This window comes from Triticum aestivum, chromosome 5D (genome assembly GCF_018294505.1).
Source record: "Triticum aestivum cultivar Chinese Spring chromosome 5D, IWGSC CS RefSeq v2.1, whole genome shotgun sequence".
Taxonomy (NCBI): Eukaryota; Viridiplantae; Streptophyta; class Magnoliopsida; order Poales; family Poaceae; genus Triticum; species Triticum aestivum.
In genome coordinates this window covers 529,955,645-529,969,735 of record NC_057808.1, presented here as the reverse complement: position 1 = coordinate 529,969,735, position 14,091 = coordinate 529,955,645, and the positions used below count along the sequence as shown (strand labels likewise).

Sequence of the window (14,091 nt, the reverse complement as noted above, 5' to 3'; positions counted from 1 at the left end):
CACATCAATCGATCCATGAACACAAAGCGGGTCAACACACCAGATCTTGATACGAGCTGGACCAACCCTCTCCAGCGACTCCGCATCCACTTCCACTGGTTTACCGATCAGAGCGCCGAAGGCCATCAAAAAGGAAGAAGAGCGGAGCCCCACTGGCACATCATCCACCAAAACCCAGATCTGAGAGAGAGGGCCAACAGCTTTCCCAGCACAGGAGGCAGGCTTCACTGACACTACCAGCTGATTGAGGGGGAGGATGAAGCTGGTACACGACGCAATCATATGGAGGCAGTCCTTGGAGGGGAAAACAACAGAAAACTCAAAATCGGACACCTGATTAACTTGCCAGTCCCATCCTTCGACATCCCAGATACGAAGCCCTTCAAGCAGAGTTTGGGAGGAAATCTTTTGCTCTTGCACCGTGACAATGGCTGCATTGGAAAGGGAGGGGGGGCCACCAGAACAGGTAGATCACTATCCAAGGCAAAAAAGGAGCATCCAGGAAGGCCCGAGCCAAATTGGAGGAAGGATGCTTCGTCTCTTGAGCCTTGTCATCATGCCTTGTCTCTTGAATACTGAAGCTCATCCCCTGACACGAAAACCGTATGTTCTGACAACATCGTGAATTAATAAAAACATCATGCTTTACTTTCTAACGTAGAGGAGCTGAGCTATACGGTTCAACATGGACGTGAGATTTACCCAAATCTACCGCGTGACATGCAGCGCAGCAACACGCTTTGTGACTTCGAAACTACTTTGCGAACGACAGATGCGTGGCCAATTCAGCGACGATGCAAAATCTGACGATGTACTGAAGTTTGCTTTCTAACACCAATGGCTTGATTAACAGTGTCGTCCATAAATTGTGCACATGGCGTCGTGTGTATAGCAATGTTCTTGCAACTTCGGTGATTCGGTCTCCTTCCGTTGTGGATTTCATGCACTAAGATTTGGACACCCACACCTCAAGACTCCTTATAGGCATGGTTATGCAGTAAGAAGGGATTGGTAACATGAGCATGAAGAACGTCCACACTCTTTTTGCACCGACACTTTGGGAGCTATGGAAACATAGGAATGCAATTGTATTTGAAGGGGGTTGGCGTCGGCGGGATTGTTAAGGGAACGTACAACCTTTCTTTGGTAGGATAGAACGGCGGGTGAGTGGGGAGGATTATATTAGATTCAGTGGCGTTTTGGTAGGGTGGTGTCCTTGTATATGTAAACTTGTGTGGAGGCATTCTTTGCCTTTCCTTCTTGTATATGATATCGAGAAAAAAAGATTTGGTGGTTGTGCACTCCCATGATTCAATAATCAAAGTGAAGCAAAGACTCACATTGGTCACTAAGGCTGTGTTTGGATCACTGAAAAAAATAGCACGCTATAACCTCGCTAATAGCACGCTATAGCATCTTGAGAATTGTCTCGTTAAATATATCAGTGTACAACGTCTCGCTAATAGCACGCTATAGCACGATATAGCACGCTAATAGCATATTTTGAGATCGGCGCTATTTTGCTATAGCACGCTATTTTTTCATTGGTTTGGATGCACAATATTTAGAAAACCATAGTATTAAGAAACCACGGTATTAGAACCTGTAGGCAAGAAATACCAAAGTATACAAATAATTTGTTATCTGCAGTATTGGCAAAACCGAGAGGCGTTTCGCTCTTTGGAGTTATGTGATGTAACTAGCCGCTAAAATATCGATTCAAATATATTTGTATGAGGGTGTGCATAATTTGCAGCCTGTATGCTGGACGTACGCGTCACGATCCATTGAGGTTACTCGGCATCCGGCTATCACGCGCCACACCATAAAGACTTTGCTAGCCGTGCTGCAGCTACAAGCTGTTCTACAAGAAACAGAACACGTCAAGGAAAAACAAAGAGATGACTCGCAGCTTCTCTATAAATTTTTCACTCGCCACGGCAACTCATCAGCAAACTGATGGTGACACGTCAGACGCCGCGGGCTTTGTGCATGTCGACGTGGCTGGCCGGCGGGCTGACAAACAAACCGTAGGTATGCAAACCCAAATTCAAAAGGATGAAATTTGTAGAAGAAAACAAACCACAAGGCCCGTACACTCCTTTTTTTCTACATGGCTGTGGAGACGCGTCATTGGCCGGAGAAGAGGCGATGAGATGAAGAAGGCAGCTAGCCGTGAAAGATAGAGACAACGTTTTTTCTTCATGCTCGATAAAAAAATTAAGAGGTTCGGGGTTGTTTTCTAAATACTTCAAAATTACCACGGACAACGTACTTCTTAAAGTGCAGTGCTACTTTCATCCAAATACTTCAAAGTATTCTCTTTTTTTTGCGGGTGACACTTCAAAGTATTCAATACCACAGTTTTTCTAGAAACCACGGTATTCCCATAATACTCCAAAAATACTTTGCAAACAAACTGGCCCTAAACTTTATAGGGAGTTTTACGCATCTGCCGGCGGATTTCTTTTAAAGATCCGCCCCATGGCGAGTCATGTGATCTAGATTGCTCAGCGCACAATTCCTCTTTGCAACAAGAGTATTGTTTCAAAAACAACGGTGACTATTGCAACAAGAACTTTGTTTCAGAAACACATCGGTGACTATTGCAACAAGAGTTTTGTTTCGGAAACATTGGTGCCGTTGCAAAAACATCTTTGCGTATGATCCCACTTTACAACAAGAGCTTTGTTCAGAAACAACTATTGCGACAAGGGCTTTGTTTCAAAAAAAAATCGCTCAGGGCGGAGGGCTCCCCCGACGCCGACAACATTGGCGGTGAGGCCATGTGCTGCGCCGCGCGCTACTGGAACGATGACCGGGCCGCGCAGATCTGAGGCGATGTTGTCGACGTTGGGTGATGGCTTCGTGATTCCGATGTAGATGCAGGGCAGGAGAGATGTGAGCGGCAGGGCGGCCGACTGCATGACCGGCGACAAGTGAGGCGGCGAAAGAAAAGCGGAGGCATGAAAGTGGGATGGCGAAGGCCCGCCTCGCGGCCGAATGACGGCTGCTGGAGCGAACGATGGCAAGCACGAGCGGGCACGGGCATACCTGATCATGTAGTCTGTTTGCAGCAAGTGCCAGGTTGCAGAAACAATTCTAAAACAAGGGTGAAGTTGCAAGTAGGTGAAGGTGACACCTGACCATCCGATCAATAACAGATGGAACGCCTATGGAGGCGGACGACGTGCTCGGAAAGATCCGCCGGGTGACCACAAGCTTTTTCCAAACTTTATTGACGGGAAACAGGCATTTTCCTACACGCCGAGTGGGTATAGCACGTATTGGCCGGGCTCATTCGCTAAAGCTAAACTCTACTGATAGGAAACAGGCAATTTCACTAGTACACTCTATTTCTTGTCTCTTCGGAGTTCAAGATTTGGCGCGCTTCGCCATCACCCAACAGTTGGTCTGTGGAATTTTTATGCGCTGGGTCAGTCAACTCATATGGACTCTTCACAGTTCTCGACCCGGTGGACGGGGTTTCGATGTTACTACTACCTGCCGATCGACCTGGCGTAGCGCGCAGGGCACTTTGACGCTCACAAGGGTGGACCGAACGAACTCTGCTAGCTCCTTAAATCCAGACGTGCATGGCCGAGGCAAGTAAGTACTACACACACTCGTACTTACCCATTCGTACGTCCACCACCCAAAATGGCCAGCCCAAGGCCGGCGATCCTCCTAGCGACGTGGTGCCTCATCTTCCTCCGGAGCTCGTCAGCCCCAGCCCTGCCTGCACTCCGGCCACCGCCACCACCATCAGCACCGGGCACCCTCTGCATCCCCCACGAGCGAGATGCGCTTCTCGCCTTCAAGGCCGGCCTCACCGATCCGAGCAACTACCTTTCGTCGTGGCGGGCCGAGGAGGACTGCTGCCGATGGATGGGCGTCGGGTGCAGCAACCGGACGGGCCACGTCGTCAAGCTCCAGGTCAACAGCTACGGAGCAATCGGAGGTGAGATAAGCTCCTCCTTGCTCACTCTACGACATCTCAAGCACCTGGACCTCTCATCCAACTACTTTGGTGGGAGATCCATTCCTCAATTCATCGGTGACCTCCGGAGCCTGACTCATCTCGCCCTCACTGATTCGTTCTTCGGTGGGCGAATCCCTCCTCACCTTGGGAACCTCTCGAATCTGGTCAGTCTTGACCTCTCAATTCTGGGTTGTTGCTCGCCTGATCTCTTATGGGTGACGCACCTACAGAAGCTACAACACCTCGACATGGCTGAGGTGGACCTTAGCGCTGCCGTCAACTGGACTCATGATGTCAACATGCTCCCCTCTCTGGTAACCCTTGAGCTAACATCTTGTGGGCTTCGTAACATTATGCCTCTACCGTTGCACTCAAATCTCACGTCACTAGAAACCCTTGACCTCGACTCCAATTCCTTTAACTCGTCCTTTGGAGCCAACTACTTGGCTTGGAGCTACCTGCTCTCCAACTTTTTTACATGGATAGATGCGGAATCGTGGGTTCTATCCCTGACGCAGTGGGAAACTTGACCTCCATTCAATCATTGTCCCTCATAGAAAACAACTTCTTTGGCATGGTGCCATCCACCTTCAAGAAACTCAAGAGACTACAAGTGCTCCATCTATCGGAAAACTTCATTAGCGGAGGCACGCAAGATCTATTTTATAGATTGCCAGGGGATGAGTTACAAGAGTTGTATTTGGGCCACAACAATTTGACAGGGACTCTTCCAGATCGGCTAGAAAAATTTAGCAGCTTGTCCACACTTTGGCTCAATAATAACAAACTATTCGGAGAGATACCTATCGGTATACGAAAACTCACAAATTTGGTGGACCTGTGGTTGGACTCAAACAATCTGCATGGTATAGTCACCCAGGACCATTTCACCAATATGACTAGCCTGCAAAATTTGTGGCTCTCTGGTAATTCCATAACTATGTTGGTCAACAACACATGGAGCACTCCATTCAGCTTAACTTCAGCGGGCTTTAGATCTTGCATCCTAGGCCCCCAGTTTCCGGCATGGATTATCCAACAAACACTGTACACCCTTGATATTTCAAACACAAGCATACATGACTCCATTCCTGGTACTTTTTGGATTGGAATGTACCGTTGTCGAGTTCTGGATCTATCGGAAAATCAGATTTATGGCATGCTGCCCACATATTTTCTGTTTGGTGGAATGGAAGCTGTTATACTGGATATTAGTTCTAACCAGCTCGTTGGCCCGATTCCAACACTCCCAATGAACCTCAGCTTGTTGGACCTCTCTGGGAACAACCTATCCGGTGCATTGCCATCAGATATCGGAGCACCGGGGCTGGAAATACTCATGCTCTTCAAAAATTCCTTTTCTGGGACCATTCCATGCTCCCTCTTTGAGCTGCAAAATTTGCAGTTTCTAGATCTATCAGAGAACAAACTAAATGGGACATTGGCCAATTGCCTCCGTGCACCCAAAACTTCAAACGTGACCATGCTTAACTTGAATAACAACAATCTTTCGGGAAGAATCCCGTCATTTCTTCAGAGGTGTAAAGAGCTAAAATTCCTTGATCTCGCATACAATGAATTTTCTGGGAGCTTACCGACATGGATCGGCTCAAAGCTACCATCCTTGGCATTTCTGCGGTTGCGGTCAAACATGCTCTCTGGTGGCATCCCTGGTGAACTGACCAGGATGCATGGGCTTCAATATCTAGACATTGCAAGCAACAACATCTCAGGGAACATACCATGGTCGCTTGGGAATCTGCTAGCTTTGGCTCATACTCCCGATCAAGAAGGTGCCCTTTTCAAAATTGTCAACTTTCGGATTGTCTCCGTCTACAAGTACACTAATGCGTATACTGATAGTTTATCGGTGGTCACAAAAGGTCAGCAGTTGGAATACACAACAGGAATCGCATATATGGTAAACATTGATTTTTCTTGCAACTGTTTGACAGGGAAGATTCCTCATGAAATCGGCATGCTCAGTGCATTGACAAACTTGAACTTGTCATGGAATCACCTTAGCAGCACAATCCCTGTGACTATTGGGGAGCTACGGGCACTGGAATCTTTGGACCTCTCACACAATGAGCTCTCTGGTCAAATCCCGACGAGCATGGCAGATCTAACTTCACTTGCCCACTTGAACTTGTCTTACAACAATCTGACAGGAACCATACCTTCTGGCAATCAGTTACAAACTTTAGATGATGCGTCAATCTATGCTGGCAATCCAGGTCTTTGTGGTCCGCCTGTATCAAGGAATTGCTCGGGACCGGAAATCACTCCATGGACTCCTGAAAATCGGCATGAGGGCATGAGCGATGCATTGTCATTATACCTCGGCATTGGCACGGGATTCGTAGCAGGTCTCTGGATCATCTACTGCAGCTTCTTATTCAAGAGGAGCTGGAGAATTATTTGGTTCTCGTTGTTCGACCGCGTGTGTGATTGGGTCTACGTGCGAGTGGCGGTGAGCTGGGCTTCATTCACAAGGAAAGAGTAGTAGAAGCTGAGATCATTAGAGTCTGTGGTCACAAGAGCTAGAGCTTCCATTCCGGCACAACGTGATATGGGGTTGTGATAGTATTTCACCTTTCTTGCCCAGAATAAAGATGTTGATCTCTACACTTCTATAGTAGTATGATGATTGATTATTTATCTCTACTCTTATAAAAAAATCGAGTTGGTGATGATGGTGTGCCTGCCATCTTGCAATATAGACCGTTTGATCTATATCTGACGGATAGAAAAGAAACTATGGCAATTTTGCAAAACGATACTCGCACCTCTCTCCATATTTGCAAATAAGGTTTTCCCCCGTTCATCCTTATCTCCCACAACCTCATTGTTGAGCAATTAAAAAAGGAAGTCTATGAAACAATCTGGCATGGTGGCCGCTGTCAGCTTCATCCATCCCCATGCCTCCGCTCAGTCCGACCACCAATCACTTCTTAGCGAGAATTATTGCAGTAGGATAGTGGCTAGGAGGATTTAAAAGGCATTATGGAATTAAGATTTCCCAGGTTTAGCTCAGGACCCCACTACTCGTCGTATTTGGTTTGGTATTGCTACCGCACATGATTTCGAAAGTTAGAACATTTTTGCTTCTCACTTTTGGCAATTAGCAATAATCCACGCCCCACTCCTCCTCACCTTATCTCTTCTCTTTCTCGATATATCATTAGTTCTTACACATGGAATTACTCCCGCATCGGTCAATCACAACTGATGTTTTATAAAATAAAAAATGCATCTTGATGTTCTTGCTAGTCCTGAGATGAAAACTCACCGTGTGCGGGGAGCGAAAGGCGCCTTGCTTCGAAGAAAGCGTATAGCAGGCAGGCGCGACGTGGCCGCCCTCCACGCCGCGCGCCCTCCTGGCATGTCGTCAGGTCGGTCGGTCGGCACGGCCTTCTAGACAAATCCAGAGCATCGGCGTCGTCTCATCCTTCGCCGCTTCTCTCGTGACACATCGGCACTTGGCTGCGTCGAGGCGCTCTGCAGTTCGCGACCAGCTACCCTGCAGTACTGCGCCACCACCCTCCGGCCATGGCCGCGCCCCGCCCCACCGTCCTCGTCACCGGCGCCGGCGGCCGCACAGGTACCCTTTCCCTCCCTCCCCGCCCGTTTCTCCGACCAAAACCCGACGAATCCGCCTGCCACGGCGGGCAATTCCGGCCCTAACGCTCGTCGAATCGATCGCAGGCCAAATCGTGTTCAGCAAGCTCAGGGAGAGATCCGACCAGTTCGCGGCGAGGGGCCTGGTGAGGTCGGAGGAGAGCAAGCAGAAGATCGGGGGAGCCGACGACGTCTACGTGGCCGACATCAGGGAGGCGGAGCACCTGGCGCCCGCCGTGCAGGGCGCCGACGCGCTCGTCATCCTCACCAGCGCCTCCCCCAAGATGAAGCCGGGGTTCGACCCCACCAAGGGCGGCCGGCCCGAGTTCTACTACGAGGACGGAGCCTACCCTGAGCAGGTTGGGTTTTCTCCTCTGTACTGTGCCACAATTTGGATTCAGAGTGTGCCGCTCCCATAATTAGTACAGGTTCAGGATGTGTCTCCTCTGTGTTTCAGTGACATGCCACATCCTGAAATCTTTATCGGTTATTAAATGGTGATAAATTTGGGCGTGGGTGTGTTTCAGGTGGACTGGATTGGGCAGAAGAATCAGATTGATGCTGGTAAGCTTCGTCTTGGTACTGCATTTTATATGTGCATAAGTTTATGTGGATGTTTGTTGAGTGGGATCTTGTGTTGGGCAGCCAAAGCAGCTGGTGTGAAGCACATAGTCTTGGTGGGATCCATGGGGGGAACAAATCCCAACCATCCATTGAACAGCCTTGGCAATGGCAATATACTGGTAAGTAACTGGAGACGAGTCTGTATGTCTCTTCACCTTTACTTCATTGCAGTTCATTTGCTCTGGCTTTCACAATGAACTTATTATCCGGAACACCTTAGTACTATTCTCTGAACATTGATTGGCGGCAGATGAGCCATCTGTCTCAGAAGTCTGAAGGATTGTTCATCACAGAAATGTTCAATTGCTAGATTTCTAAGTTCTAACTACTGACAGGTTCGCCATACAAATGTTCAGTCGATAGATTTATAACAGTTAGATCCATAATACAGGAAAAAACAACTTAATGAAGAAAGTTTTGCAAATAAACCTTTCTGAATATTAAGTTCCTGTCGTAGCTAAAATTTGGAAGTTCTGTATCCTCTCTATTGGCCTGGAATGTTCATTTCAGAAGTCTTGCTTTTGTTTTGTTTCCATCGAAGCTTTATTTTGTCTCATCCAAATAAAGCAACGGATGAAAGATAGAAATAAAAGATACAGTGCATACTCAGCTAGTTGTGGTACCGTTGATCTAATAATCCACTGAGACAAATTCATTTTGCAAATTCAGACGATTTTATTATTGAAAATGTGAAATCTTGATTATTGATCTCTGATGTAGGTCTGGAAGCGCAAGTCTGAACAGTATCTGGCAGACAGTGGAGTTCCTTATACAATCATAAGGTACATAAAGAACATGAACTAGTTTGGATAAAAAGGCATCCTTTAGATCAATTATTCTTGAAAAAGAGTTGCTCACCTTTCTGAAGTGGTGTACTTAATTACACTAAATATCAATCACTTTGGATAAGACTGAAGGTCTGCTATGAAAATTGGAATAGTTCCTTATATACCACTAAATATCGGTGAATCCCTCAGTGAAAAGGTGGATCCAGCTCCACGTTTAATGAGACAATGAGTGGCATATAAAGGGGTGAGGCAAATGCTCAGGGCCATCAAGTAGTTTTTGTTCATCTAATTAGCATCTCTGTGAATTGTCTAAATTACGTGCTAAATGTTTCATTGTTGGTCTACTGCGGTTAAATTTGACGGCTAGTTTTTGTGAAGCTAGAATAAAAGTGCATTGTGCTAATATGCACAAGAACACTAGAACAGGTTAACTATTCGCTGATACATAATATGCTATCATTTTCTTCTTTTCCTTCAATTTAGGCCTGGTGGTCTGCAAGACAAAGATGGGGGAGTGAGGGAGCTGATTGTCGGGAAGGATGATGAGCTTCTCCAGACTGACACTAAGGCAATTCCTAGGGCTGATGTGGCTGAAGTTTGTGTTCAGGTATAACATATGATAATTCCTGCAACTGTATTTCTGTGGACAGACACTTGAGGACTATCATTCTGATTATATACTTCTCTTGAAACAGGCCCTGCAGTATGAAGAGGTGAAGTTCAAGGCATTCGATTTGGCTTCGAAGCCTGAAGGTGAGGGCACCCCGACGAAAGATTTCAAAGCGCTGTTCTCCCAGGTCACAGCCCGGTTTTGAGGCATCAGTTAAGGAGCATAAGTGCATTTCTAAGCTTATAAGGATCTTAATGTCTTTGAGTGTGTATCCTTGTGCATTATGAAGTTGCTGACTGATGTAATTGCACAATCGGTTTATCAATAATGCTGAAAATAGCCTCCTATGGATGCATGGAGATTGGAGAAGCAATCTATGCATTTTCCCGAGATTTTCTCCGAGGAGAAGAAGTCAGCAAACAATTGAGAATACATTGATACAGTTTAACGGATATGACTATCTTCTTTTCACACTCTTGACTCAGATCTGATGCACACGAATAATCCACACGAATTTTATCATTTACGCCACAGCTAATATATCACTCAGCAGCTCATATGCACCTTTCATTGAACTGAGAAATGAAAAATCAGCGCTACCGATTCAAGGAACAAACAAACAGTTTGCAATACACATGCTTCATTTGGTACAAAACATATGCAAGAAGCTTCTGTTCTAGTCAAGTTCAGCAAAAATATCCATCAACTCTGCTCCCAGCAAAGGGTCAAAATTCAACAACATAAGCATCAGAATATCAGATACAACAGAACAGAAAAAAGTGATGAAAATTCGATCAAAGAAAAAAGTGATGAAATGTACCAGGCAACATGTCTCTAAAGTTCTAGCTAGGTTTCCATGTGGATAGGGCGCCGATGACTCTGCCCTTCCAACCCTGCAGCATCCACTTGTTATCTTCGTCGACGAAGAAATCCCTGTGGTAGCTCTTGATTACCTTGTATCTTGCTTTTTTCACCGACTCTTGAAGCAGAGGTACCTGCCTGAACCCTGCCCTGAGGTTCCTTACCTGCCATTGCTTGTAGGTCTCCGGCCTCTCGACCCTCTCCGTGCCCTCACAAGCGACCACGTTGAGAAGCTCCCGTCCGAAGTATTCCCTTTCGATCAGCTGCCTGTGCTCATCCACCGGCGGTGCGGTCGCTTCGAGCATGTCGTAGAGTGAGGAGAAATAGAACAGAGCCTCCTTGAAGCGCGTCACGAAGAATGGCGCATTGTAGGTGCCATTGACAACCGCGTGGATGAACCGATGCGGGTTCATCTTCCTGATCGTGTTCAGGACTGTCTTCCTCGGGCTCTCATCGGTCACCGTCTCGTCCATCATGTGCCGCATTCTGAACAAGCAGTTGACAATAAGAAGATCATCCTTGTCGATCCTGAGATCTTCGACTCGGATGGCATCCCACTTGGCAGCAATTGCGCGATACTCGAAGGGAACATGAAACATCTTGGCGTACTCGCTTAACCGCCGGCCTGTCGCCTCTAAACGCTCCGCAGGCCGGAACCCTGGCTGCGGTAAGTCGATGGCGGTGATGCGGATTCTTGGGGGGCCGCCATCTCTCTTGGAGATCCGTTGCAAGAAGATTGGCCACTGGAAGCCCCAGTCTATACCATAGTCCACAATGTGCACGCTTGTCACACCCTTGGCAGCAGCATCCAAGATGGCTTCATTCGAGTAGAACCTGGACATTCTGATGAACGGGCATGCAGTCCCATATAGCTTGAATATTTTCAGCATGTCAGCTGAAGAAGTTCGCCGCGCAACAAGCGAGCGGTAGACGGTGCTACCGGTGCCGGCAAGGCGAGCCTCGAGCCCATTAGCGATGTAATGCGCCAGCCTCTGCCCGGCATCCCCATGAGGCGAAGAATGCCGCCTAATCTGCTTCAGCAACTCACCCGAACCGCGGTGATCATCGATAGCCGCGGCCTGGGCACAGTGTATGAGCAAGGTCGTCAGATCGACGGACTCCTCCTCCACGGTGGGCACTCCGGTCTTGCCCTTCTTGCGGCCTCTCCGGTTCCCTGACCCTTTCACGTACACGCTGCTGATCTCTGCTTCGGCAGGCAGCGGCGACTGAAGGATGCAGTTGACACCGTTGCAGAGGAGCACTTTGTCGAACATCTCCCGGACGGTCTCCTCCTCGGACAGCGCGAGCTGCTTGCGCCGCCTCTCGTCCTCCGGCTCCAGGTCGTCGTCGCCGTGCCGGTTCTTCCGGCCCTTGTGGACGGCGCACTCCTCCTCCACCTTCACGGAATCGCAGGGAACCAACTGGCAGGAGCTCTGTCTGCTGCTGCTGATGAACATGTCAGGGGATCCTCCTCCCATTCCCGCGAAAGCGCAGCAGGGATCCATCCAGGAACTGTGCTGGTACGCCGGCTTGGCGTCGGCGATGATGTCGACGAAGGGCTTGGCGACGGCGAGGAGCGCCGAGTCCCGCGCCGGCGCGGCGGCTGTGCCGGGAGCAGAGGACTCGTCGTCGTCGTCGTCCTCGAGGAGGAACTGGTTGATGTAGGCGAGCACGGCGTCGTCGGACGCTTCCTCGGGGCTCCCCAGCTCCGTGGTGGTGGAGACGGGGCTCGGCGTGCTGCCAATCCGCGCCGACTGCGGCGGAGACGGCTGGTAATGGGCGGCGGGACCGGCAGGAAGGCCGTGGAAGCCGTAGGATGAAGGGGGGAACCGGAGCTGCTGCTGGTGGTGCTGGTGGTGGTGGTGGAGGGAGAAGTCGAGCGCGTAGGCGGGGGCCGCCGCCGCGTTGGGGACGGAGAAGACGTCGCCGTACTCCACGTCCTCGCAAGAACCCATGGCGCCACGATCCACCTCCTTCCTTGCTTGAAGACTCTGCTGCCGCCGCCGCCGCCACTTCTTGGCGCGAGATCTCGCAGTACTCAGACGCAAACCCCACCTCCGGTGTATCCTCGCAGAGGAAGACGAGATTGATTCCTCGCTCCCGGCGAACTGGACAAGAAAGGGGAAGGGCAGGGAAAATCAACCCAACCCGGTGGTGATTCTTGCAGGACCCAGGAGAGGCCAGTAGCAGCCTGTTGCGTGGGAGAGGCGGCGGCAGAAAAGGAAAAGAAATCGCGGGAGCACCTTGCGGGAAGGGGCCGGGCAGCAGCTAGAAACCCCGAGGCTCCTCTTGGGAGTTGGAGGGAGGAGGAAGAAAGCGGGGGTGATTGGTGGGGAGCTGACGCAGACGCACGCACTGGCCGACGCCGACGAGAGTCTCCAACCGAGCGTGCTGGTCTGGGTGGGAGTGGGATGGCGACGTGCCCTTTGATCGGCAGCCGCTTACAAAAGTTGCGTCTTTTTCCGCTTTGTTTAGTGGAGCGGGAGTGATCTCATCAGATTACCGGCAGTAATAATAAAATGGCGATGTGGCGACGGGGATTGCGCCACCTCCTGGCTGCTGCGACCTGGTCGTCTCGGAGGGAGGAGGGAGGAGGTAGCGGGGGGAGAAGGGAATGGGGGCGGCGACATGACGCGCCACGCAGTCACCACGTGCTGCTGCACGACGAATCTTCTCCGCTCGCGGGTTAGACGGCGGGAGATTGATGGATGGGTGGCTCATTTTTGGTGTTACGCTACTTGCCTCGTTTTGCACCGGCAACGTGCGGTGGTGCACTGTGTACTTTTTTTTTAGGATCCGGTGCACTGTGTACTTAGAACATCTCCAGCCGTTGGCCCCTCAGCCGTTGGCCCCTCAGGGTGCACTGTGTACTTAGAGCATCTTCAGCCGTTGGCCCTTCAGGGGCGTGTAAAATCGCCGCCTGGGGCGAGCCGGCGCTAAAATCGGCGTGGGGGCGAGCGGGTTCCCAACCACGCGGGTTTTTTTTTAAAAAAAAAAGGAATTCGGCAAAGTTCGGCAAATTGAACAAAATGTTCGGCTAAAGTTCGGCAAACTTGACATATATTCGACATGTTCGACGTTACATAATAAGGTATTTTAAAAAATCCAACTAAGGGGCAAAGAAGTCGCTGACATCGCCGACATCCTCATCGTCGTCGGCGGCCTTCTCCTTCTTGACGGGGCCGCCCCAGCTGGACCCTTGCCCGGCGTCGCCCTGGCGGACCGGCGGCGGCGGCGCGTCGTCGTCGCTGTCGTCGAGGACGACGACGCCTCCCTCGTCCCGGCCACGGCGCCGAGCTTCGAACCGCTCGTAGGCAAGGCGCTGCGCTCCAGCTCCGTGCGCGCCCAGTCTTCACGCGCCCACTTGAGGGCCGCCGCGTCGTCGAGCTCCTCCTTGACGCCGCCGGCAAGCCCGGGCTCCGTCTTCATGACGGGGAGCCTCGGCTCCGTCTTTGGCTTGACGTAGCGCGGAGGAGCCGAGGAGGAGGCGAGCCTGCCGCCCTCGTTGATGACGATGCCGGCGCTGCGGGTGCGCCAGCCGAGCGGCGTCTCCGCGGCGGGCTCGGCCTTGACGCCGAATAGCGCCGGCGAGCCCAAGGAATGGG

General features: G+C 50.2%; 2 protein-coding genes and 1 pseudogene across 2 annotated transcripts; 2 read left to right on the top strand and 1 right to left on the bottom strand.

The window, feature by feature from the left end:
* The first annotated feature begins 3,660 nt into the window (after window positions 1-3,660).
* On the top strand, window positions 3,661-6,488 carry LOC123126006 (receptor-like protein EIX2; annotated as a pseudogene).
* Window positions 6,489-7,327: 839 nt separating this feature from the next.
* On the top strand, window positions 7,328-10,077 carry LOC123123505 (uncharacterized protein At5g02240). Its single transcript, XM_044544025.1, has 7 exons — window positions 7,328-7,586; window positions 7,691-7,962; window positions 8,131-8,167; window positions 8,249-8,346; window positions 8,948-9,009; window positions 9,499-9,622; window positions 9,711-10,077. The coding sequence occupies exons 1-7, from the start codon at window positions 7,535-7,537 to the stop codon at window positions 9,828-9,830; spliced, it is 765 nt and encodes a 254-aa protein (XP_044399960.1). The 5' UTR covers window positions 7,328-7,534; the 3' UTR covers window positions 9,831-10,077.
* Window positions 10,078-10,268: 191 nt separating this feature from the next.
* LOC123123504 (scarecrow-like protein 30) lies at window positions 10,269-12,921 on the bottom strand. Its single transcript, XM_044544024.1, has one exon. It carries the CDS (start codon window positions 12,439-12,441, stop codon window positions 10,468-10,470), a length of 1,974 nt encoding a protein of 657 aa, XP_044399959.1. The 5' UTR covers window positions 12,442-12,921; the 3' UTR covers window positions 10,269-10,467.
* Window positions 12,922-14,091: the final 1,170 nt, after the last annotated feature.

What these genes read in the sequence shown, in the direction of transcription:
- LOC123123505 (XM_044544025.1), top strand. Translation starts at nt 7,535, where the DNA reads ATGGCCGCGCCCCGCCCCACCGTCCTCGTCACCGGCGCCGGCGGCCGC. An exon ending in CGGCGCCGGCGGCCGCACAG is followed by an intron (nt 7,587 to 7,690) that starts GTACCCTTTCCC and finishes AATCGATCGCAG; the next exon opens with GCCAAATCGTGTTCAGCAAG. An exon ending in GTTCCTTATACAATCATAAG is followed by an intron (nt 9,010 to 9,498) that starts GTACATAAAGAA and finishes CCTTCAATTTAG; the next exon opens with GCCTGGTGGTCTGCAAGACA.
- LOC123123504 (XM_044544024.1), bottom strand. Translation starts at nt 12,441, where the DNA reads ATGGGTTCTTGCGAGGACGTGGAGTACGGCGACGTCTTCTCCGTCCCC.